Source organism: Pygoscelis adeliae, unplaced genomic scaffold, assembly GCF_000699105.1.
Source record: "Pygoscelis adeliae isolate BGI_AS28 unplaced genomic scaffold, ASM69910v1 Scaffold338, whole genome shotgun sequence".
In the NCBI taxonomy this organism is placed as follows: domain Eukaryota; kingdom Metazoa; phylum Chordata; class Aves; order Sphenisciformes; family Spheniscidae; genus Pygoscelis; species Pygoscelis adeliae.
In genome coordinates, this window is record NW_008825305.1 from 450,944 (window position 1) to 474,779 (window position 23,836).

At 52.5% G+C, this 23,836-nt stretch overlaps 1 protein-coding gene across 1 annotated transcript in view; it reads left to right on the forward strand.

The window, feature by feature from the left end:
* The window catches only part of SKAP1 (src kinase associated phosphoprotein 1), a 165,323-nt gene that overhangs the window by 123,253 nt on the left and 18,234 nt on the right, over nt 1-23,836 (forward strand). Inside the window, exons 5-10 of the mRNA XM_009330157.1 lie at nt 13,285-13,365; nt 14,284-14,367; nt 15,873-15,997; nt 16,747-16,810; nt 17,593-17,757; nt 23,483-23,545. Of these exons, the coding sequence (XP_009328432.1) occupies nt 13,285-13,365; nt 14,284-14,367; nt 15,873-15,997; nt 16,747-16,810; nt 17,593-17,757; nt 23,483-23,545 (582 nt within the window). The remainder of the gene's footprint in view (nt 1-13,284; nt 13,366-14,283; nt 14,368-15,872; nt 15,998-16,746; nt 16,811-17,592; nt 17,758-23,482; nt 23,546-23,836) is intronic.

Here is a 23,836-nt window from a genome sequence, read left to right on the forward strand (position 1 = left end):
CCGGCCCAGCCGGTGGCTGTGCCATGGGCTGGGTCCGGCGTGAGCGGTGCCGAGGGGCCCCGGCTGCAGGCTGCCCCCCCCGGGAAGCCAGCCCTGCCCAGCCCCGGGTGCTGAGCCCCCCTGAGCCTCACCGGGCGCTGCGGGGTTTGTCGCCAGGCCATCGAGTAGTGAGTTGACGGCTGTATTTTAAAAATCCAAAGATATTTTCTTTGAAAATGAAGCTTTAAAAGAATTGTGAAGACTCAAAAATAAAAAATACAAACCCCCGAAACTTGTGGCTTGCCAAAGCCTTAAGCAAGGCGCTGGAGAGTCCCATTAGTCCCAGGATTACTGAAAGGTCCTAAACCAGACTTAACAACACAGGGCCTCAGGGAGAATATTTCCTTTAATTTGACATCCCGCAGCAGCTTCGATCACATTCGCGTGCAGAGCCAAAAACTGGAGGGCTGAGAAAGGCAACCACTGGCTTTGTTCAACATTTAGAAGAGGGAGACAACGTTTGGGAGGGTGAGATCTGCCAACTGGAAGGATGTGATAACCAGAAACCTTAAACTCCCTCCCGTCGCTACTGATAATGCTTCCTTTGTTAAATAAATCAGCTTCGATTTTAATAGGATTTATTTTGTTTCCCCCTCATATATCCATCAAGTTAAAAGTAAATTTATTTTACCAATAAAATTCAAAACAGTGCTTTTGTATATTTTTATTTGAATTTCAGTCTCAGACCATATAGTGTTTAACATTAGCCGTGAATAAAAGTTAATAATCACTTCCTGAAAACTGCATCTTTCACCATTTTGTAACATAATACAAAATTTAAGTACTCAAATAAATGTTTGTTAAGCTACATAATGACTGAAATATTTTTGCATAGAAATAATGAGTTCTGCTGGTTAGCTAAGAGAAATGTTAAATTTACCATAAAAGCGAACTTTATCAACATGGTTTAATGGTTACCAGCTTTCCTTAAGAAAGTGAATAAGAAGTACAAATGCAAAACAACATTCAAATGGATGATTTCAATCAAGATGTCTTGCTCGATGATTTAAATCATCATGAAAATTGACGATTTAAATCACTTTGAGTTAAATCAACCCACCCAGGGCTCCGGTTCCTGCATCTCTGCTGGGACCGCCGCCACCCAGAAAGCTTCTTTCATCACTTGGGCTCCTGCCCGCGGGAGCCCGAGGCTTTAAAAGGAAACATCTTTGTCCCAGACCAGCGCAAAGCGGGATCCTCTAATGAGCTCCAGACGCTCCCCGTGCCCTCGCTCCGTCTCCTCCCGGAGCTGCACCGGGAGCGGCGAAGTTAAGTCTTGGGAATGGCAGGGGGAATTGGGGGCAGGAATTATTCCCATCACCTGCCTCCGGCTACGCACCCCGGGCACTCTTTGTACTCAATGGGGAGAAAGCGCCTGTTTCTCCCTCCTCCGATTGCAGAAGAGAGACCAGGGGATTAGCCGAGAGGTCTGCAGATGGATCCCAGGCTGGGCTGCTAACGTAGGTGGCTGGCTTAGGGGTGGGAATACAGCCCGGCTCCCAAAGCCCTGCTCTCTGACGGAGACGAGGAGGCGCTCGGAAATTTCTCAAGCTCTTTCAATTTTGCAGAATTTGCATCTTATAAAAAAAACCTCAGACAAAAAGCCAGAGCATCTGGTCAAAAGCTCTTTCTCAGGGAGGGGTTCCTCAGTCCTGGCGGTCCCAGCCCCAGGTCCTGGGATGCTGTGGAGGGAACGTGGTCGCATCGGGCTCCCTCTCCACCTATCTTGTGTCCTGCCTCAGGCCGCCGTTCCTGGTCCCACTCCTCATCTACACATGTGTTTAATTGTGGCTGTGGACAGACAAGATACTAAAAAGCAGTGTAAGGCACTTGGGACCGAACAAAAGCATGTGGTACAAAGCCTTCTGTCAGTACAGATTGCCTTGGCTGAGTCAAATTTGTGCAGAAATAATCCTGGGGTTAAGTATGGTCTGAAATTCATTTGGCGGCTCTGGAGATCATCTCTCCCGTCTGGTGGTGGCTCCCAAAGGTGTCCCCGTCCCCATCTCCTCTCGGTTGCACTCCCGTCATGCGAAGCCCTCGGTGCCTCCTTGCAAGGGGGGTCCTGACCTGCTCAGACTCGGGGGGGGGACGACACGCATCAGAGAAGGCGGCAGGTTTGGGGTTACTTCCCCCAAACCTGCTGCCTTCTGCAGATCCCCACCGGATCTGCATGGAAGGGAGCCAGAGCGGGACAGCACCGCATCCCGAGGGGCTGGGGAGACCCCAAGGTGTCTGGTCCAGGAGAAGGAGCCGTCAGCCCCGGCTCGCGTTTCCGTGAGGGTTTGCCGGTGGTTTTGTTTTTTCTAAACAATATATCTGTATCCAGATTGGCAGTTGCTCTAGCACATTCATTTTGTAGAAAGGCATCCCTAAATGGGAAGAGAATAATTTATACTGACATAAAGCACCTTTATTTGGATATAACTATCTACATTAAGGAGGTTGGATTGCTCTCACCATATCAGTATGGTGTAGTTGAAGCTCTATTACTCGTATATAAGCTATTCCTGGCTCTGCTCCTGATTTATTTGACTAGCAGAGCTAGGCTGGGTGTGTCTAGATTCATGTTGTGTTGATATCAGAAAATCAACGTTTCTTTCGTAATCCAAGGTATGTGATGTAAATCAAGAGGGCTCCAGGGAAGGCAGGGGCATTTTATCAGTGTAAAACGAGAGGAGAAGTGAGCCCAAGGGGAGGATTTACCAGAGAACGTGCTTTTATCATTTTACGACCTGTTGATTTTACTTTTCTAACAATTACTCAGAAGTAGGAAGCAAGGAAAAAATAGACCTGAGCCTAGATGAAAGGGAAGTGGGAGAACCAGGCTACTCGTTTGAAATGTAAGAGTTTAATAAATACGGGAAGGGCGGCGTCCTCCCACTCGCTGCCTCGAGCCCTGGCAAGGACCTTTCTTATCATTGCAGGGGTCACGCAGACGAGACAGCGATTTCCAGCATCAAACTTGGACCTTTAAACCATGCCAGGGAGCTCGGGAATTTGGTTTGCCTTTGGTTTAATTGGATGCAGTCCTAACCCGCAGCCATCGCACCCGTTAGCAAATGGTGTTTGTGGGGAAGGGGGGTGCCCGTGGGGCCACGGCGGTGCTTCCCGTCACCGAGGGATGTCACTGGCGCGGTCCGGCGGCGCGGCGTGGAGGTGCGAGGGCAGCGGCGCTGCGGAGCTTCTGCCGAGGAACCGACCGCCGAGGTGCCTCGACCGGCTTTTGAGATGAGACAAACCAGTGGCTAAATTGCAAATAGCAGTTAGGACTAATTACCTGCAAGATTTGTTTTTAAGGAGTGATGCTGGGTTTGAATGATGGAATAATGATCCCACTTTGCGCTTCGGTGGGGTTTAGGCTTGGGAAGCGCTGTGCAAACAGCAGCTAATGATGCTCTCGGCATCAGCGGCCAGGTAAAGGTGGGTTGCCTGCTTTCTAGAGATATGCTGCCAAGAGCTTGGTTAAATATGCCTAAAATAAGCTGATCTGATTCCCCAAGTCTTCTTGTTAGCTTCTTAGCTTGCTGTGGACATGAAAGCCGGACTAAAACCAGCCAACGTGGCTCAGCTCACCGAGGTACCCCCGGTTGGTGCAGCCGGCTGCCCCCGGCCCCCATCCCGTCCCAGCTGGGTGGGATCGGGCAGGAGCTCCCATCGCAGGCAGGCTCAAGGAGGGGGTTTAAACTGTTCTGCTGCCCGGTCTGGGTGTGCGGACCCAAACCTGTGACTCAGAACTCGATTGCCATCAGTCATCTGCCAGTCCCTGGCGGCTGCCTGCCCTGCCTCCAGAGCCTGTTGCCGGCCCCACTCATACCCCAAGTTTCTCTTAAAATCTCTCTCTGCTGTTTCCAGTGCTTGGGACCAAGTGTTTGGCCGGAGAAGGGGCTTCTTACAGGGATGGTACCGGACTGGCTAGTGCCTGGGAGAAATAAATGTGTTTGTAATTAGGGAATAACTCCCAGCAGTTTTCTTCGATGACCACATTGGGTGCTGAATACTCCAAATTCAGGAGGAGGCGGCAAAATGGCTCTGCCTGACCTGGTATTCAATGACTAGGGAGAATGTGGCAGCACGTTAGTGTCAGGGTTAGAGAAACAGAAAAATACCCGTAGAGGAAGGTCCAGGGTGAAGCAGTGCACTCACCATGCCCGCGTTGTCGGCTGTGCTTCTCTATGCCCTGCAGATGTATCCCCAGCATCTGGGGTGGCTGCAGCTTCCAGTACCCTCCGTGAGGTCTGTGATCCCTCTTTATGCCGTGGGCTGGGCATCCTCCCGAGGCGGTAACAGGCTGAGGTACGCTGAGAACGCTCGGCTGGTTTTATTCTTTCTCTGGGATTTGCTCACTCACCTTGTCCCCAGCGACGGGATGGCTCCTGTCTTTCTTACCCCTTACACGAGCAGCCTCGCTGACCTCTTCTTTATATCTCTTTACTGGGCTTGCACCGGTTTTGGTTTGCACGAGGCCAGGAAGGACGAGCACAACAAGTTTGGGCTGCAGATTTCGTCGTGCCCCTCCTGCTCCCCTCCCAGGTGGATGCTGGCTGCCAGCATCCCTCTTCCCCACCCCCTCCTGTTCATTTTATACACAAATTGAGGTCTCAAGGGAAAGTTGTTCTTCATGTGAAACACAGCTCTACAGTTACAGGAGAGAAACCAAGTAACAATGAAAACCCTCAGGGAAATCATTTAATATTTCCAGCCTTCTCACATGGGTTCTTGACACTTGGGTCTGCAGAGGGGAAAAACTGATTTATGCCGTCAGTCGTTAGACAATGTGGAGGTGAGGTCAGGCGCGGGCATTCCTCATCTCTTCCCCGGCACTCAGAGATCCCTTGGGCAAGGTGGAATCAAAGCATTTCAAATGGTAGAGGTCATGAGAGTGACACTGTAAGAGGTAAAAGAGCACAGCCTCCTGCCTCCTACAGAATGGCTGACACCTATATATCTTCATATTGCCATTGTTTCCGCTTGAAAAATTGCATGTCGTTTGTTTTACTTTTTCCTAACCCTCCTCTCTCTTTAAATCCTCTCGATTTTCCGCAGTGATCTATAGGAATCGTTTGTGTCAAGGCTGACGATTATGTGGTACAGAATTTTTATAGGAATAAAAGGCCTAAGCTGTAAGATGGGCTTTAGCCAACAGGTGTCTGGTCTTTTCGCAGCCTTGCCAAGACCCTGTAAATTAAAATCACGTCTGCCCTTTGGGAATTGTCCTGCACTGATTTGTGGCTGCAGCGAGGGGCTCGGGTCGAGCAGCTCTCGGGCACGGTGTCACGACGCTGGATGGCAGAGCATGGCGGGGAGGTACGGCGGGATGCCGAAACATGATGCGGTTTGACCCCTCAAAGCCAATATCCCCCTCGGAGCCCAGGCAGACCTCCCCGCGGCCTGAGATGCTGCTGTGGGCACCGAGAGTTTGCGTTTGCTGCTTGGGTCCCTTCTTCCTGGCGTTCCTGTCTCTGGCTGTTTCTCTGGTTCCCTTCATCCTCCTCATTTGTTCCTGGCAGGAAAGTTCATGGATGAAAGATGTGGAGAGACCCTGGTCTTGGAGGACAGGGGAGGGCCCAGGCATGCTGTACTTGGTGTCTTCTGGGGGTGCCACAACTTTGCGCCACCTCTGCAGGGCGGCTGAGCCCTTCCAGGTGCCCATCTGGGGAGAAGGACCAAGAGGGATTTCTGGGGTTGGACCCAAACCACCGTGATCACGTCTGGACTGACGTCCTACCACAGTACAGGGTGGACATGGCGCCCGTCCAAAACTCCAGAGAAAATTCAAGATGGTGAAATATTTCCAGTGGGAAACTCCCTGGTAGGAAATTCGCTCCTGTTAGGAATTAGGAGAAATGGATGTTGCAAATCCCTTGGATCTCTGTATTCGGTCCTGTTAGCTCCACAAGTGGGTGTTTAATGAAGCCAGAGAACGGCTGAGCAACCTTCCTTCTGGCAGAAGGAGCAAACGTTGCTTAGCTGCACCCTGCATCGATAACCACCAGTGCCTTCGCTCGGGGGGCGGCGGGGAGGAGAAGGGTTCCAGCTTGAGCACGCAGCAGCAGGGCTGCGGCTCCTGCCGGCTCCGAGGTCCCCCCAACACCGCGTCCCGTCCCCACTCTTCCACTGCTTTGCTTTTATCTCACCCCGGAGGAGAGGAGAAGCATCTCTAAAGCCCCCCTAAACGTGCAACAAGGGGACACATGCCGCACCGGTCGTCGTAGGGACCATCTCTTTGCTCGTACGGCTGCGGTGGGGTCCTGGCTCGAGGCTCGAGCTCCAGGGCGCTGCCACTGCAAGTGGACACGGGGGCGCGGGTCTCGTTTGTGCACTGTGGGAAATAGCATGTTTTTGTGAAAGTCCTCGTTGGCAGCCCTGCAATAACGAACCCATCAGCGCAGTTAATGGATCAGATCTGCAGCTCCTGTTGAAGCCAGTGGTATTTTTATGCAAAGGTCTCAGGACTGAGGCAGTAGTTAATAACTGGATGGTGGTGCCTGTTGTTGCATCCTCACGGCTCCCATTCCCGAAAACCCACCGGGACCCCTCCTGAAACCCGCTACGGGGCGAAGGGCGATGGGGAGAGATGGTCCCACGCAAGGACCAGCCAGCCCCGTCGTGCTGCCCCGTGCCGGGGGGTGGTGGATTTCGATAAGGCTTCAGATGTCAGGCTTAGGTTTCCAAGGTGGTGGTGTAACATCAGTGAGAAGCAAATATTTGGCCAAGTGCACCCTGAGGTAAGCTGGTGTCCGGTGTAACCGCACAGCGTGCCCATATGTTATTACTTATCCATCAGCCTCTTTGAGTAACGACGTACAGGGCCAGGGCGAGGGTTGGCTTTTGTCAAAGCATATATTTCAGCGGCGTTTAAATAAACTCATCGAGCTGCACGTCTCGTGAACTTTCCTATTCCATCTGTCTGCGCTGAGCCACCCGTGGAAGGAAATGGATGAGGCCTTCAAACCTTCGCCAGTCCCCGGAAAATGAGCCAGTCCAGTTAACAATAAATGGTGGCTGGTTGGAGCACACATGAGCGGTCTAGTGAAGAAGAAAAGAAAGTTGAGCTTAATGAAGTCCCCGCGCCTGTGTCCCTGCGCGTGGACAGGAAAGGACGGGTGGTTTATAACTGTTTATTGGAGTTAATGGTAATAAATTCCTCACTTGTGATGCATTAACTTTAATGTTTTCATTACGTGATGATTTAGGTTTTCCCTTTTCACATTGTAAATCATGTTGTCCCGGTAGCACAGCAGGTCGAACGTCTGACATAATGTTATGTTTGGGGGAGAGAAATAACAGGGGAATGAGTTACACAGATTATATATTTATATATTTCATACATTACCCTTTTTTTTTTTTTTAGAGGACTTTAAAAAATTGCGTCCTCGGGAAGCCTGTGGACGGGTGGACAGACAGACCCATCTGAGCAGGGATTTGCGAGATGCGGCTGCGAAGGGCCGGTTTCCATAGCAACCCCCCAAATCCACTTGGTGCTGAAGGGGTTTTTTTCCCTCCCTCTTTGCTGAGTGTGAGCCCTTGGCTAATGAGCTGTGCAAATAGATATTGAGATTTAGTGTTTTTTATTTTGCAATTATAGACTTAGTGATTTGGAAGGAAACTTTTGGGCCAAAGGCTCTGCCTCCTCTTTGAATTTTCTTTTCTTCTTTTTTTTTTTTTCCCCTTTGGCAAAGTTGGTTTAACTTCAAACTTGCTGTTAAATTTTCCAGACAGAATTAAAAAAAACACCAATAAAAGTTGGAGGCTTTTTTCCACCCTCTCGGGCTAAATCCCAGCCCAATCTACACTCAACTGTTTGCCAGTGACTGTCTCTTCTCTTGTTTGCTTATCAATCATAAAAACCACAGTCATGGACTCCTCTGAAAAAACAACAATGAATCCAACACTAACTCGGCGTCTAACAAAGGTCCATCTGTACGTCCCCTATTTGTTTGTGTCCAGTCATTAATTGCGGTCCAACGAGGACATTAGGGGCAACGCAGTTAATAAGGCACCGTTCAACCCCAGGTGAGAATTGCAGCTTTCTTGAGCGACTTCCATGGATTTTGTGTTGGCTCCTGACTGTCAGCACTTGTCAAAAGCCTCCGCCGTTGCCTGGGACCGGTTAATCTTGGTTCCTGCCTTCAATACTGGTCTGTACTGGCTGCTACGAGAGAGCATTTAGCAATTCCTCGCCTGTCCCAAAGATTGCTCTGGGTTTAGCTGCAGTTTTTGGATGGGCTCTTTGGGTTGGGATGCCTTGCAGCATCCGAGGACAGCTGATCCCGAAGCCGAACACAGGGTTATTTCAGTTGATAATTTCCTCTCGATGATTTGTTGCCATTGATTTTTAACTGCCTCCTGCTTGCTGACTGGCTTTCAATCTAGGTAGTTATCCTGGGGTGGATGCCTACACTCTGAATTTTGCTTACTAGCCTCTTCTGAAAAGTCAAGCTGAAGCCCAAATAAATCTTCTCTGCCTTGCCTTGCCTTTTCTTCATCTACTTTCTTATTTTCCTGCTCAAAAACATGCAATAAAATTATTCTGGCACAAGATCTATTTCATGTGATCCATGTTGACAATTGTTTAGTTCCCCATTTTCTTTGAAATCGTTGCTCATTTCGTTCCCGTTGTTATAAATGATCCCCAGCCGTTTCCAAGGCGCTGAAAGGTTCGTCGATGTTCCCGAGGCGCCGAGAGAAGCGTGTCCGAGGGGCACCGAGGGCCTGGGAGCCACCGAGGCGATGCGCTGTGACCTGGAGCGAGGGGACGGGGAGGCGGGGACCAGGGGGACCACGCTGATGGACGGTGGCTTGCTTCCCACCATGGCCTTTCTCCTCCTGCTCCGTTTGGTCGGGACATCAATCCGTGCCCGTTGCTGGCTGCTTCGCCGGGCTGCAGCATCGGCATGGCACTGAAAAGGTCCTGCCCGGCTGTGCCCGATGTATCCAGCCTGTATCCACGGGGCCAGGCTCGCTTCCGTCCTCCCACGGGGGACTGGACCGTGGGGTGGATCTGGCTGGTAACTTTGATTGAGGGTACCCGGGAAGAGGGTTTGGGGAGGATCTGCCCCTGCGTGCATCGTGATGTGAGAAAGCGGAGATGCTTTCAAGATCCTCTTGATCTTGGAAAAAGGTAACGGTTTAAATACGGGAAGCATCATTCTCCCACCAGAGACTGAAAGGAGCGTGGCTCACAAACAGCTCCTTGTTTTTGCATGTATGAAACTTGCGTTTGAATAGACCCACAAATGCCGCTCGGCAGTGGCCGTCAGCGCCATTAGCCCCAGCAGCCACGTCCTGGACCCATTTGCCGTGGCAGACCTTGGTGGCGGGTGAGATTTCCAAAAGCTTTCAGCATTTCCTGAGTCCGTCTCGCTTTGAAGCCGGTGGGAGGGGTTGTTTGTCTCTTTCTGATTGTTTTTTTTCTCATTAGCTTCAATGGAAAAAGAGCGCAGCCACCACGGAGGGCTTTGGGAAATCACAGCCGATTGTGCTCTGGTTTGAAATGTATTTGGGTGTTCCCTGCGAAGTCCCCGGGAGCAGAATCTGCTCTTGGCACATTTGAGCCTGGTGAATAAGCTGGAGGATGGGGAATTAGCTGTAACCGTCGTGCCTCCGTGCTCCATCCCTTTGAACAGTCGGTTGATGTGACAGCATGGGCACCGACGCGGCCCCCGGGCATGTTTGGCTGCAGCTACTGTGACATTTTGTGCAGCTGGTGTGCATGACTCAGAGACCAAAGGGGCGAGAGCTGAAATCCAGAGGTCCTTGAGGACGTGGCGAGGACGGGGTGGCACGGTCACAGCACTCAGCAGCCAAACTCCTCGGAACTTTGCCCAAAAGATGCCGTTTGGTGAGCAAAGCCAGAGGCTCGGTGGGTGACCTGGGTCCACCCCTGTGCCAGCCTGATGTAGGAGCGAAGCCTCTGAGGCTGAGAGCATCCTTGGGCAGCACCTGGGGGAGGCAAATCACAGTAAAGGTTGAGGTGCAATAAAGAGGGGAAAGGAAAGAGCTGGTGCCTGCTCCTGCACCCGTGGGTGTGGGTCTCTGGCCCCAGTTTTCTCCTGCTCCTGAAATGCTACAGCTTTGTATCCTCTGCAGAAAAGTGGTCTCCAGGATTTCGGCACAGAGCTGTTCCCAGTGCCGCCAACGTGCAGCCCTTCTGCGGGAGGCTCCGGATGGAGCGATGTGTCCCGTGGATCGGGAAATTCACCTGCGGGAAAATCCTTGGGGGTGAGCAGCTCCCTCGGGAGCCGGGCTTGAGAGGCTGCAGAGGATGGAGGAGAGGCCACGAGGGGTTTGAGGCGCTGGGGGGACCGGGCAGCGCTGCCGGTACCAGCCGTCTGCTGGGCAAAGGGTGGGCTGGGGGAGCTGTCAGGGTGGAAGGGACCACTGAGACCATCCAAACACAGCCGCAGCCCTGCCGCACCGTGCCAGGAGCAACCGAAGAGGGGCCGTGTGTCTGGGAGAGCACAGATGTCTCTCTCAGATGAATTTAAGGCCTTTTCTTTCTCTGTTTTTATAAATGGTGAATGGCCATTAGTGGTTGGAACAGATGACCAGGCGATGGGCTGGCTTTTCCATCACTTGGAGTCCTAGATGTGGTGAGCTGTGGTTTACCTGCCAGCTGTGTGGCCCTGGGGCAGAGGCGTCTTGCAGAGGCTGCCTGGGCAAATAAACCTTCTGCCCTTAGAGACCGGAGAGCTTCCTGGGGCTGGGCTCCTGCCTAGCCTCTCTGGATCTTCTGGGTGTCCGTTAGGATGGTTTAAAGAAATAAAAAAAGCCAGGGACTCTCTTTGCAGGTTAATTCAGCTATTTGCTGCTAGCAAAAGCCATCTGGATTGTTGTTAGGGGCAGGCTGGGGACACGGGGAGGAACAGGGACACCCCACGTAGCCCCAGCCCTGTCTGCAGCCAGGCAGAGCCCCGAGCACCACGTCCCCCACGCTCACCCACCTCGCACAGATTTAATCTTCCTGGCTCTGCATTAACAGGGCTGCATTAGAGAGGCTGCGTGCAACACAGAGGTTACAGCTGCCATCTTCATGTCATATTCTGTAAAACTTAAAATTTCCAGAGCCCCGTGCAATCGAATCAGCCCTCACAACCCCTCCTTAATTGTATTAGTTTGTCTGAGCAGCCACTGAGTATTTAAGAAGAAGGGAGTCTCCTGTCATTCTGATTTTCCTGCTGGGAAACTGAGGCACGGTGTCTCTTGCAGAGCGGGAGAGATTTGGGCTCCTGACAGTGTTTCAGAGGCGATGCCGCAGAGGTGCCCCGGCCCCGGGGAGCTGCCAGCCTGGCAGATCCTGGGACCCAGGGCCACAAATAGCCTGAAACATGGGATCTGCTTAGGTGGAAAATTGATCTCAAACAGGGCAAAGCATAACTGAGAAGGCAGCAGCTGTCCCAGGGGTCCTGGCTGCTTACAGGCAAACACCAAGAAATGATGGGTGAAGAGAGAAGATGCGGAGCTGGAAGAGGTTGTTGCTGGCTCCCATCGCGTCCGTCCTGCTTCCCCGCTTCGGTTGCTCTTTGTGGTGTTTGAAAGGTCCTTGCGCTCCCTCGAATCTCTCTCGGCAGCTGAGGAAAGGGCAGAAAGCCCATCCCGAGGAGGACCAGGATGGCCGGACACGTCCCTGCCTCGGCTCAAGCGACAGCAGCATCCTGCACGCTGGCGATTTCCGCAGCCAGTTTTCTTGGGGGAATGGGGGCAGAGGGAAGCCCCATGCTGATAATGTACTGAAAGTAAATGAAATTAAATAAGCGAAGCAGCACTCGCAGCTCCTGCCTTCCCCCCTGGGTAATTCAATTCGAGCGCTCGCGCTGATGGGATCTCGCCGGGGCTGCCTCCGTCACCCCGCTGGGGCCTGGATTCTTAACGTCTAAATAAAAGTTTCACTCAAGCATTTTTTATGCTCCTGCCAGCGGGATCAGCGAGCTGGCGTTGGGCACATTAATGTAATATTCATAGTCGCGGGGTCTCCCCGTGCATCCGGCACCGTCCCATTTTCATAATTATAAATGTCCCATAAAATGACATTTAGATTTGCATTAGCAAAAGGGGTCGGGGCTTGGATTTGAGAAGACAATGTGCCTCTTTACAAGTCAGATGCTCAGCGTTGCTAGAGAAAAGCCTGAGCACGTTTGTGCCGGGCAGGTGCTGGAAAGAAGTGAGATTTCTCTGTGCGGAAAGGGGCTGTCCGTGTCCTCCAGGCATTGCAGAGGGGCAATCCCACAGCATCCCGGGCTTCCCCTAATGTGAATCACCTCAGAGAGCTTTGCACAAGCCGAGGATTTGGTCTTTGAAGGATCCGGTTTCCAGCCAACAGAGGAGACAGACGTAGGGGAGCCTTTCAACCAACCCAAACTTTGTGTGTCTTTGTGTCTGCCGTTTGCCCCGAGACCCATTTGCGGAGAATTTATAGCAAGCCCAGAGTTTGCAAACTATAAAACACAAAAATGAAAATAGCCCATGAATGAGAGAGGTGACAGGGGGGATGGATTGGGCCGAGAGCTGGGTGTTAGTGAGACACGCTAAGAAAACAAGAGCAGCTCTTGTGACCTGGGATTCTGGGAATTTATTCGTACTGAAAAGGCTGCCAAGGCTGGGCACTGGGGAGGTGATTAGTGGCATTTGGTTAGTCATTTTTTATTGTGCTTAGTACAAGTTATGTTGGCAGGAGATGAGCAGGAGAGGAGGGGGAGACCTTCTCAGCAGCAAGCCGTGGCTTGGGGGCGTCCTGGCCCCGCTGGTTTTGGGGATGAGATATGGCCGTCACCTCGTGCGGCGAGTGCCAGAGCCCCTCCGTGGCCGCAGGGTCCGGCCGCCAGCCCGGAATGAGGTGCCGTGGTCTGAGTTAGACCAGACATCAGACACGGGGAATGTGTTTTCCAAGTCCGTAAACCTGACCAGGTCCTGCCTGCTGCCAAAAGCTCCCGGGGACCCAGAGAGCCTTGGCTGGGGGGTAAAGGGCTGAGCATCAACCCCCAGAGCAGCACCAGCCTCAGCCCGCTGAGGGCAGGTCTCTGTAGCCGTGTGAATCATGGTCCTGGTTTCCTTGAGGACGACTTCTAGGAGCCTGCAACCAGGGTTGGGAATAGCTGGCGAGATCATGATAGACCATGATTTCCACCTCCAGCCACTGGTCTGCCTTCCCAAGCCTCTTCTGCAGAGAAAGGGGCCGAAAATGTTGTGCTGAGGGGTTGTGCGAATGGGAAATCCCAAAGCTTTGCTTTGCTTTGCTCTCTGTAGGACTGGAAGAAATCACACCGAAGCCTGTTCAAGACACAGGGAACATTTTGAAGCAAGGATATCTGGAGAAGAGGTCCAGAGGTAAGGCCTGACAAGTACATCATAAGATAAGGTTTGGGGATGTCACCTCAGAATTACCAAGAATGCAAATTTTCACTCGAAGAACAAGCAGGAAAATACATCTTTTCTGCAGATTTTTCTGTAGGCGCATGCAGAATCTTTCAGGCTTTTCTTAGGCATCACACACACAGGGAGGGCACAGCCTTTATTTATCCTCTTTTGCAGATCATCAAACTGCACAAAGATTAAAACCCAGAAATTGAATTAGGCAGCAGCCCAGTCCTCTAAGGCAAGATGTGCCCTTCTAACGAGCAATACCTAATGAGGATAAAATCCGGGTGAAGACAAGGTAGTTCGTAGCATCGCACACATTAGCAAGTTGAGATAAGGACTGTGAGTCAGCCTCAGGTTTATCTTGATTTTACTGACTCTTGTGAAAGCTACAAATTATTTCCTCATCACTCAGATTTTATCTTGATTTATTTACTGTATGACAGGTGGTATGAGGCAAGAACAGCCCTTTTTTCCTCATGGCCATGAGCTGAGCTGTATAACTGGCCCTGTGCATGTTTTAGCTTGCTCCAATTACAGAGTAAAAGACATTTGCTTAAACCTCAATTAGGGAGGTTTAACCCAAAGTTGTGTTCCCTCCCAGTTAGCAGGACTAAGGGTCACAGCAGCTCAGCTCAGCTCAGCCCAGCCTAGCCTGCCTGGAGAGCTGGGGAAGGCTTGCAGTCGCCTCAGCCTGGTAGGACAGGCTGGTTCTCCCTTACTTGGTGGAGGTTTTGTATCTAAATTTGCTTGCCTGAATTTTGTGCCAGAAATCTGCAGGATTTTGTTGGGAAAAAATTCTTCTTTCCCCTAAATATTCATCTGAAGCATACAATGAAAGAATAGAAATTAATATTTTTTGCTCTTTCGCTGTCCTTTTCTTCCTAGAGCACAGCTTTTTCGGGTCAGAGTGGCAGAAGCGGTGGTGTGTCCTCAACAGAAGGACCTTTTACTACTACGCCAATGAGAAAAGTAAGTGGCGAGATACCTGCCTCCGGTCCCCAAACCGTGGGTGGTGGCTGAGGGCATGGACAGGGCTGGAGAAGAGAAGGGGAGAGCCCTTGCTGGAGGACAGGCTAATATCTGACAAGAGAAAAGCATATACCATGGGAAGGTTGTAATTCCCTATCAAGGCATAAGACGCAGGTTCTCCTAGAAAGGTAGATCTCAGCTTGCCTTCCCCCCCCCCAAAAAAAAAACACCTTTATAGGTATGGAACAAGAGAAGAGAGACACAGGAACAGAGCTGTGTGTAAATAAAACGATGTACCAAGTTTTCCATTAGCCATCAGCTGGGCTTTAACCCCCTAAGTGACCGTATATAATCCATGTGTCAGTGTATATAAATATTTTGCAGTCATGCTCCATCAGGTACATGTAAACAGACAGCTAATATCTCCAACAGAGTTTGGCGTGATTAGATATATGGCCTTCCTCTGTTCCACCCATCCAGAAACACGGCATGCTAATGGCTTACAAAATACACACGCACAGCCTTGGTTTACAATGACCAAGCCTGCAGCTAGGACGGGATTAAACTCCAGTGGGTCGTGGGGATGAAGCTGGCTCTTTGTCCTTCTTCCACATCCATTGTCTGAGGATCCCGAGCACTTCTTGTTTCCAAACAAGCTTCCCAACTCCTCTCACCCTGGCAGGGTGTACACAGGGGTATGAGCTCCTCGGGCTTTCCCAGCAAGCTGCTAGCAGAAGCAGGTGTTGAAGCCAGGGGTTGATATTTGGTTGTTTCTGTGGGGGACGAGCGGTTGTCGTCTTCCAAATGGTCTCCAGAAGACAACAGGGTAAAGCAAACCTGTTATCGATGGGCTGAAATCCTTATATAGGGCTTGACCTCACCCCTGGAAGTTTTTTAAGGATCTGCAAATCAAAAAAAGGTTAAGAGCAACTGGCCTGAATCGTACTCCCACACTTCCTCAAGAAGATTCATACGGAAATAATGAGCTGGGGTAAATAAAGACGCCTCAGATGACTGCAGTGAAGTTCCCTCTCTCCACCCTGGCTGACATCGGCCGTGCGTGTGCATCGGCAAGACCTGTAGGCCAATTCTCAAAGGCCCCACTAAGCATTTCTTCCTGCACGGCAGCCCGTTAATGCCTTACCAGCAGAATAATCATTGGTATCATATTTCCCCAAGTACACAGTGGTCTCTGCTTCATTACAACCGGCTCATCTCATGCAACCTTCTGACCCTGGCAACCTTTTGCTGGCACTTCACAATCTCTTGAGGCTTAAAAGGGCATCCTCTTTACTGTGTCTTTATGAAGATTTTATAATATTCCCTTTGGATTTCCTGGGGGCGGACATGCTTAGACTGAAGGGGTTTTTTTCTGGCCGTTTCCCGTTGACACGTGGTGTACCTCGGTTTCCCTACGTGGGCAACAGACATCTGCACCACCCAGCAGTACTGGGAGCTTGAGAAAAAGATGCAAATCCAAATTTAGCATGTTTCTCTTCTTCCAGGCAAGCAACCTAAAGGCACCTTCTCCATTGAGCACTGTAGTGCCCGGCTGGCTTTCCATCTCCGCAAAGACTCTCGAAAAAGATGCTGTTTCGAGTTAATCTGCCCAGGCAAACGCACCTACGAGGTAGGAACTGAGGGAAGACACGGACCTTCTGTGCTGGTTTGAGCACTAGGGACAAAAGCACACGCTCCCAGGTCTGGGGTGCAGGCTGGACCTGCAGGGTGAGGGAGGCTGTGAATCTCCAAAGCCCCTGGTAAAACAAACCAAGCAGCACTGCAGAAGGTGCCGATGCTTCTCCTTCTTGGCAGGTCATCTCAACACGGACCTTCCCTTGGCACAAGAGTGATCCTCGGCTCTCTTAGCACTTGTGGGGCACAAGGATTAAGTGAGAACATGGGTTAGAAGCAGTAGAGGATTGGGTTTGGAAAGCCCATTTTTAAATCAGCAGTTCAGAGCCAGGTTAAATTTAAACCTTCAATTTGTTGAGCATCCGGGGGGGAGCCTGAAAACTGGCGTAATGAAAAACCTGGCCCAATCCACAAAGTGTGGATGAGAGCCTTCCTCAGCTTCAGGGAGATTTTGGATGTGGAGTCTTGGTTCGGAGTCAGTGTAGTATATTCGGTGGGGATTGTGGTTTTCATCTGAATTATTTTAATGAATTAGGCTTGACAGCCTTCCTCTGGGATAGTCTAGCTTTGTTCCGCTTCTGTTTCCTTGTTTGGAATAGGGAGATAAAGAAGTGAAATTGCTTTCCCAAAGTCACAGGGTAGAGAATGGCAGATCCAGGATCTCCATCCCCTATTCTAGCCGCAAATCTTTTTCCTCTTCCTACATGCAAGACCCAGCACAGTAACAGGTGAACCTCTCTCCAGTTCACAGCCCCAAGCCCAGCAGAGGCTGAAGACTGGGTGGATCAGATCCAGTTCCTCCTGAAGGGTGAGTCTGGCAGCTTGGTCCAAGCCAGGGTGCCCTGTTTGTTTGGGCAGATCCTGGCAGCGTCTTCCCACCCAGCTTGGGCTGCTCCCTCCAGCAACGGGTGGGCTTGTGCTCATTGCCGGGACCTTGCTGGGGTCCCAGCGTCCCCTCTTAGCAAAAAGAGAGGTTCTGGGGCTTTGCTCTTTCGAGCAGGTGGTTCTTTGGAGCCCACAGGCATTTGGTTTCAACTCGAGAGCCTTTGGCTGCTTTTAGAGGATGGAGTTGTGTGATCTCTCAGGGGCTGCAAGCCGTCACCAAGCGGGACGAGAAAAGGGTGGGAATCGCTCCTCACTGCTGGGGTTGCAGATCTGCCGTTCTGTCCTCGGCTGATGAAGGATGGGGTTTGGCTCCACTGGAGTTGCTCCGGTCTGAGACCAGCGATACTGAGACAAGGCTCCAGCCCTGCATGTGGAAACCCTCTGGAAACCGTAGGCAGCTGCCCAGGCATGGGGTCAGGCTCAGTTCCTTGAGGCACTTGTTGAATTTGGCTTTGTTCTCTGGCGTTTGCCGTCCTTTCTTGGGGTTTTCCTTTGTTTTAGCCTATTCTCAGCTTCCATCCCATTTTCTTTACACCGGGTGCTCACGGGCCAAGCGAGGGGACAGTTCACTCCCTGCAAGGTCCACAGTGAGCACAAAGTACAGTGGCACAGGCTTTGTTACTTGATTTCAACTCACTGAAAGTACCAGCGTCCAGCTGGTACTTTGATTTGCTCTTTTTCACCATGCTTTTGCTCTCCTGCCAGACCTGAGCTCCCTCACTATCCCATATGATGAGGAGGACGAAGAAGAGCCCTACAATGATGTGGACAGTTCTGACTCTGCGAACACAGCATCCCACAATACTACGCTGAATCAGGATGAGCCAAACATTGAGATGGAAGAGGATGACATCTACGAGGTTTTGCCAGGTAAGCAACCAAATAAGCAGGTTAAAACCCAAGCCAACCCCTAGCCTTAGCCCTGCAAACGTGGCAGGAGACCTTGGCCACATCACACGTTGATGGGAATGAACAACCTGGGCTCTGCTGAGTGTAACGGTCCCATAACTCAAAGGTTTGACCCCGTTTCTTTGTTCAGACTGGTTGATGGACCACAAAGGCAAACCCTTTCTGTTCCGGTGAGGCGGAGGGTTTGTAAATTCAGGTGGGGCGGCTTTTAGAGGTTGTGCTCCGTTCAGCTCGAGTAATATTAAGTTTGGTGAGAGTGGAATCTCTGGGCTGTGTTACCTGGAAAATCAGACTTTAGATGATGAAAATGCTCCCTTCTGGGCATGCAGTCATGGCTGTAACACAATTACTGGCCTTCCAAGAGATGATAAAATAACTGCATTAAAGACTAGCGCTTGTTCACTAACAGTGCACGAGGTCTGGAGGTAGCAGGGCAGTGGCTGCCGGTTAAAGGAGCCAGGAGCACTCTTCCTGGCACAGAACCAAACAGCCTGCGAGGGCGACACGGTCTGCAACATTTCTTACCGTTACAGCAGAAATCACAGTGTGACATGCCCCAGGGCTTGGTCAATGGGTCACCTGAGCCTTATTCAAACCCGTGTGCTGTTCTGCCTCTGCGCTGAGGTTGGGATCACCCAGCTCTGCTCCCTGTCCCCGAGAGCAGGGTCCCTTGGTGTCTGCGTTCAGCGATGCAAAATAGGTCCTTGTTTCTTCTTATTTATTTCAGAACTTTATATTTGTAGTGATTAAAAAAAAAAATATTAAATGCACCAGAAAGTTTTATGGTGCCCGAGATCTTTGTCTTGTTATTGCTGCCAAAGGAAATCTCTGCTCAGCGGTTTGCAAGTGGCATCCAGGCAGCTGCCAGGAGCGGGGCTGGGGCTCCGGGGCTGCCTGTGGAACCCTGAGCAAAGCCTCAGCCTCTGTCCGTCTCTCATCTTTCCTTCCTGACCTTCCCTTCTTCTGTTTACATCCTCAGCTCTTTGGGCAGCAGCTTTCTCTTCCTCCGGGCATACCTACAGTGATCCCTGAGCTCAGCAGGAGCCTCCACGCTGTGGTCCCCAGCCTGGTGCGTGGGAAGCGCTGACGGTCTGTCAGGCCGAGGGCTTTCAGCATCCCTGGCTGCTTTGGCAGCTGTGCCCAACTCCTCACTGCCTTGCGGCTGCCAACACCAACTACAGAGCAGATATTAGATGTGAGGTTTGTTCCACATGTGGCTAATGGTGATCCTGCTAGGAGCTTGCGTAGGGTTGATTTAGGGACAGACCCCCTCCGTTGCCCCCGCTCCGGGATGCAGTGTCTTGAAGAGCTGCAGCCGACCCTGCCAGCCAGGCTCGCCCTCCGTCCCCACGGGTGTTGCACTCCTGCTCCCACGCACGGATCGGTGCCCTGATGCTGGGGCTGCAGCGCGTCGTGGTGGAGGAGGGAACATCCCAGCCAAACCCTTCCTTTAATTATGGGCTTTTACTGGGCTTTCTGTCCTGCCCATTCCAGCTTCTTAAAAGCTTGCCAAGAGGTTCCTAAGGCAGCCCGAAGGGTTGTGTCTCAGGCTGCTAGCCGGCCCAAACATTGCAAACGCCAAGGTTGAAGCCCATTGCTTTGGCAGGGCTTTTGCAGTATCCTTCGGCCCCAGTGCGTGGGCATCCCGGGGGCTTTGCTGCCATGCAGGGGCTGCTGTCCCTGGGGTTCAGCCAAGCCTCCCGCACCCAGCGTCACGGCTGCACCGAGCCGAGGCGCAGGCAGGAGCTGCGGGACAGCTGCCTCTGCCCACATCGGCTCTCTTCTCCGGCCATCAAGCATCCTGCCCGCAGCCCGCGGCTGGAATCGCACCGACACGCAGGGACGCAGCTCGGACACCGTGCAGGATGCGGCCAGCGGGAAGCAAAGCCACAGCTCTCCCATCTGGGCAAGTTTCTTGTCCCCCGCACACCCCAATTCCCTGCCTGGTTGAAGGTAGGTGCTGGTGGCACGTTGCTGTAGAGGCAGATGCCCAGCGTGCGAGTGGTGAGAAACCAGTTGCAGGGCTCAGGGGCAGGTAGGAGAGGTCTGCTCTGCCCCGAGCTCGTCCCCCCTGGCCCTTCGCACCTTGGGACCCCCAGCAAGCATAGGGAAAGTCCCCATCCAAGCTGGGGTCTCCTCTGGGCCCGGCTGCCTCCCTCATGTCCCGAGTGAAAATAGAGGGAGAAAGAGGGAGAGGGAAAAAAAGAAAGGGGGGGGAAATGAAGAGATAATTTCCTCAGCAAGTCATCGTTGTTAATGAAGTTTTACAAAAACAGATACAACCAAGGAAAAATAAAATTTCACAGGTGATAAATTTTTCCAATTTCCCTGGCAGAATTCGATAGGATTGTTAAATTAAGAGTGAAGGTGTCTGTTAGGAAGCAACGAGCAGTGATGGGTAATTTTATAGAGTGGAAAATTGAATCAAATTGCTACATTAAAACACAGCTCCTCTGAGAATCTGCGCAACGCCCAGGCTGCTCCGGTGCAGCGGTGGGGTGCATAGCCCACTGGCTCCCTGGCCATGCCCGGGACTGGGGGCTGCCGTGGGGCTCTGGACCCCGGGTGTGGGTGCCCGGGGCTGCCCACGGGGATGTAAAAGCATTTTCCTGAGCGTGGTGTGGTCGAGGTTGTGATGCTCCACACAGGGAGGCGGCATAGGGGGAAGCAGCACAGCCCCCAGGAGATGCATTTTTCAGCGTTTCCCTCTGATTCATCACTATAAAATCCAGATATTGGCTGAAATCAAACACCCAGGCCCTGGGAAGGCAGACCATCACTTCCAGACTTGACTCAGAAAAGCGCCTGGCTGCAACAGGCTGCAGGGCTGCGGCGTGGAGGGGAGCTTGTCACGTCCCCACGGGCCCCGTTCATGAACCGCACAGCTCAAAATCTGCAAGGACTGTGCCTGGGGCCAGCGTGCCGCAGCACAAACCACGGTGCAGGCAGGGCTCAGCAGCACCTCAGGGTTAGTGCCTTCACCATGACCATCCCAGGGCGTCTGCACCCATGCCGCGGGCAGGGAGAGGCTGTGCCTGGCCCTGCTGCAGCGTTACAGGAGAAGATGGGGTGCAGGAGGGTGAGCAGAGCCGGCTGCTGTCAGCCGAGGGGAAGCCACACCAGCCAGCTGCCTCCCCACCACCTTTTCCTGAGAAAAATCCCGTGCGAGTTTCTTCCTTTCCTTCCGTGAAGGCTCCGTCCATCACGGCCCTCACAGCCCATCAGCCTCGAAGAGCTCGCTGCGGGGCGGCCAGCCCTGAGCACGCCGGGCAGAGCAGGGACCGGGCAATCGCCTGAGGTTTTCCTCCGAGCACCTTTTGCAAAAGGCACAGAGTGAGTGGTCAGCAGGGCAGAGGCTTTGAAAGGAAAGGGAAACTGAGGCACAGAGGACTGGAACACAGCAGAGCACCTTGTCCAAGCCGTGGAGCAGTCAGCTGCCCAGCTAACGTCTCTGGTGGGCGATGCAAACAGGGACGGGGTCCATGGCTTTGATTTCTGGTTGGAACATGCCCCATTCCATCAAATATGGAATAAAATGGCCCAAGGTGGGACAAGGAGAGGGGGCTGCTCTGGAAAACCTCCCCAGCCCCTGCCTGGCAGCCTCGCGTGGTTCCTGGAGAGCAAGGACGTGGGGGAGCGGCGGCTCTATGTGGGGCGAGGGGCTGGGACCCACAGAGCTGCCTGAGCTCGTTAGGGGCTGTAAATGTGACTCCCCGTTAGCTGTGCCAGCCAGGGGGACCAGCTCTGCAGTCTGGGAAAGTGGGGAGGAAGCAGGACAGATAATGTCTCCCCAGGATCACGGGGGCACCCACAGCTGCCCAGCACCACGTCCAGGCAGGGAGCCGGCAGTGCCAGCCCCCTCCGTGTGCAGGATTCACGCAGGATTTGCTCATCTTGGAAACCCAGCGGCAGCGTTTCCTCCATGGCACGTGTTTTCCTGCGCCAGCGCCGGCTGACGCTTCCCAAGGAGCGCGTGTGAGTGCCGGGAGGTGCGAGAAGGGCTCTGGGAAAAGGTTTCCTGGGGACAGCCTGGCTCCGGGATGGAAGCAGTGCCTGCAGGATGCAGGCGTGGATGCGAGCCGGAGGGGTGTGCACAGCATGGATAGGAGGTGGGGGTGGCCGTGGGGAGCCCCTGGGTGCAGGTGTCACCCACAGTGGTGGGGGACCGATGCTGCCCCGCTTTGGAGGACGGCTCTGGGGTTTTCGTGACGCACAGGCACAGGCGATGGTTTGACTGCCCTCCATCTCATGCCGAGATGGGATTAGGGGATTTGGTGCCATTGGTTAAAGTATAAAGGAATCCAGATGCGAGGGTTTGGGGTGCGTGCGTGGGAATGATGGGGGGGGAGTGCTGATACAAATACATTTATGTTCTCTTTTACAAATGCAAAGAGCAGGCAAAAGCCACTTTCAATAATTTATTTTAAAATCAATGCTAATGAGGTTCTGTCTCGTCAGTGGCCGAGTTTTACAATAAAGTCTGATTTATTTAGAAAAGATCTTTGGTGCTGCTTCCCGTCTAATGGGGGAGCAGTTGCAGTGACCCTCCGACTTGGGATGCAATTTGTAATTGGCAGCGGAGGTCTGACCTGGTTTGCATTGATCAGCGCCGAGTGGGAGAGACGGCTGGGGCCGGGGCTGGGGCCGCGTCCTCGGAAAGTGCCGAGCAGCAGCAGCAGCAGCAGCAGCAGCACTTCACTGCCTCGCAGTCGGGTGCCGTGGGATCAGCTGAAGACCCAGGCTTGCTTTCTGTTGGCTCTGCCTAAAGGTGACAGCAAAGCCATGTCCCCTGCGACGCGACAGGGACGCCTCTTCTGCACCGGGCTCAGCCGTGGCAGGGCTGCCCTGCACTCCCCAACAGCCCTTTGCCAGCAGCCGTGCAAGAGGTGCAGATGAGCAATTTGCCTGAGCGTTGGCTTTCTGAAACGTTTCAGAACCGAGTTTTATTTATATTATTTTATTAGGTTGCTTCTAGTCTTTACGGTTGCAGAAGGAAGCCTGGGCTGTGACGGCAGCTAACGTGGGTGCTGTGCACCCGACTCGCCCCAGCACCCAGAGCAGCTCAGGCTGGATGGGTTGTACCTGGCTTGGTGTTAAATAATCTTATTTAAACTTATTTGTATATAGATCCTTGCTCCTGTCAGTCGCTAGCCGTTTTCGCAGGGCTTCCCTGTGACTTCCAGCCCCTCTGTCCTTAACCTTTTCCACGGTATCATTTTTTACTCTTTTCTTGCATTCTCTTTCCCCACCCTCCGTGGCCGTGCCAGCCTGCCTGCCCTCCACTGCCTGGGGTTTTCTTTCTCCTCCTTAATTTCGGCTTCTGTCCCTCATCCTTCCTCGCGTTTCTGTCCTGGCATTTCTCCTCGGCATCTCCTTTTCTCTGGGCTGCGAGTCCTGCGCAGGAAGCATCTCTTCCTATAGGGCACTCGGCAAAGTGCTGCCTAAATTTATGAGCCTATAATAAGTGATTTGTTTTTACCAGTGTTAACAACAATTCATATTTTTATGCAACATGTTTTAAAATATTATCTGTGACTTCCTCCCTTCCACTCTTCACAATTAAGCCGGGAATTTATTATTCTGACAGTCGGATGCTCTCGCAGCCCTCTGCCTGCCTGGGGGTTTGGTGCAGCAGTAACGCTCACAGCCCTTCCCCTGACTTCTCTGCTCTGTTTTCCGCCCCCAGATGAGGAGCTGGAGCCCCCCTTCCCAGAGGACAGCGAGGATGCCGGGAGCAGACAGAGAAGCGGTAAGAGCCCAGCCTGCTTTGGCCAACCCAAAGGACCTCCGGGTCATGGTTGGGGTGTTTGAATCCGGCCGCCTTCGAGCGTCCTGGGGTGCGGGTGGTGATGGAGGGGTGTGTGGAAGATGGGAGGGTCTCCAAGAGCAGACTGATGGGTGACAGAGGAGGCTCTGCAACTGGTGAAGTTCAGACAACTCAAGCTTGGGGAGCTCTCCCCATCTTCTCCATGCTACGGGCATGGGGGATGCCTCTCCTTTTTGGACAGGCACCCCATGGGGTTGGCCTTAGTGAGCTCTC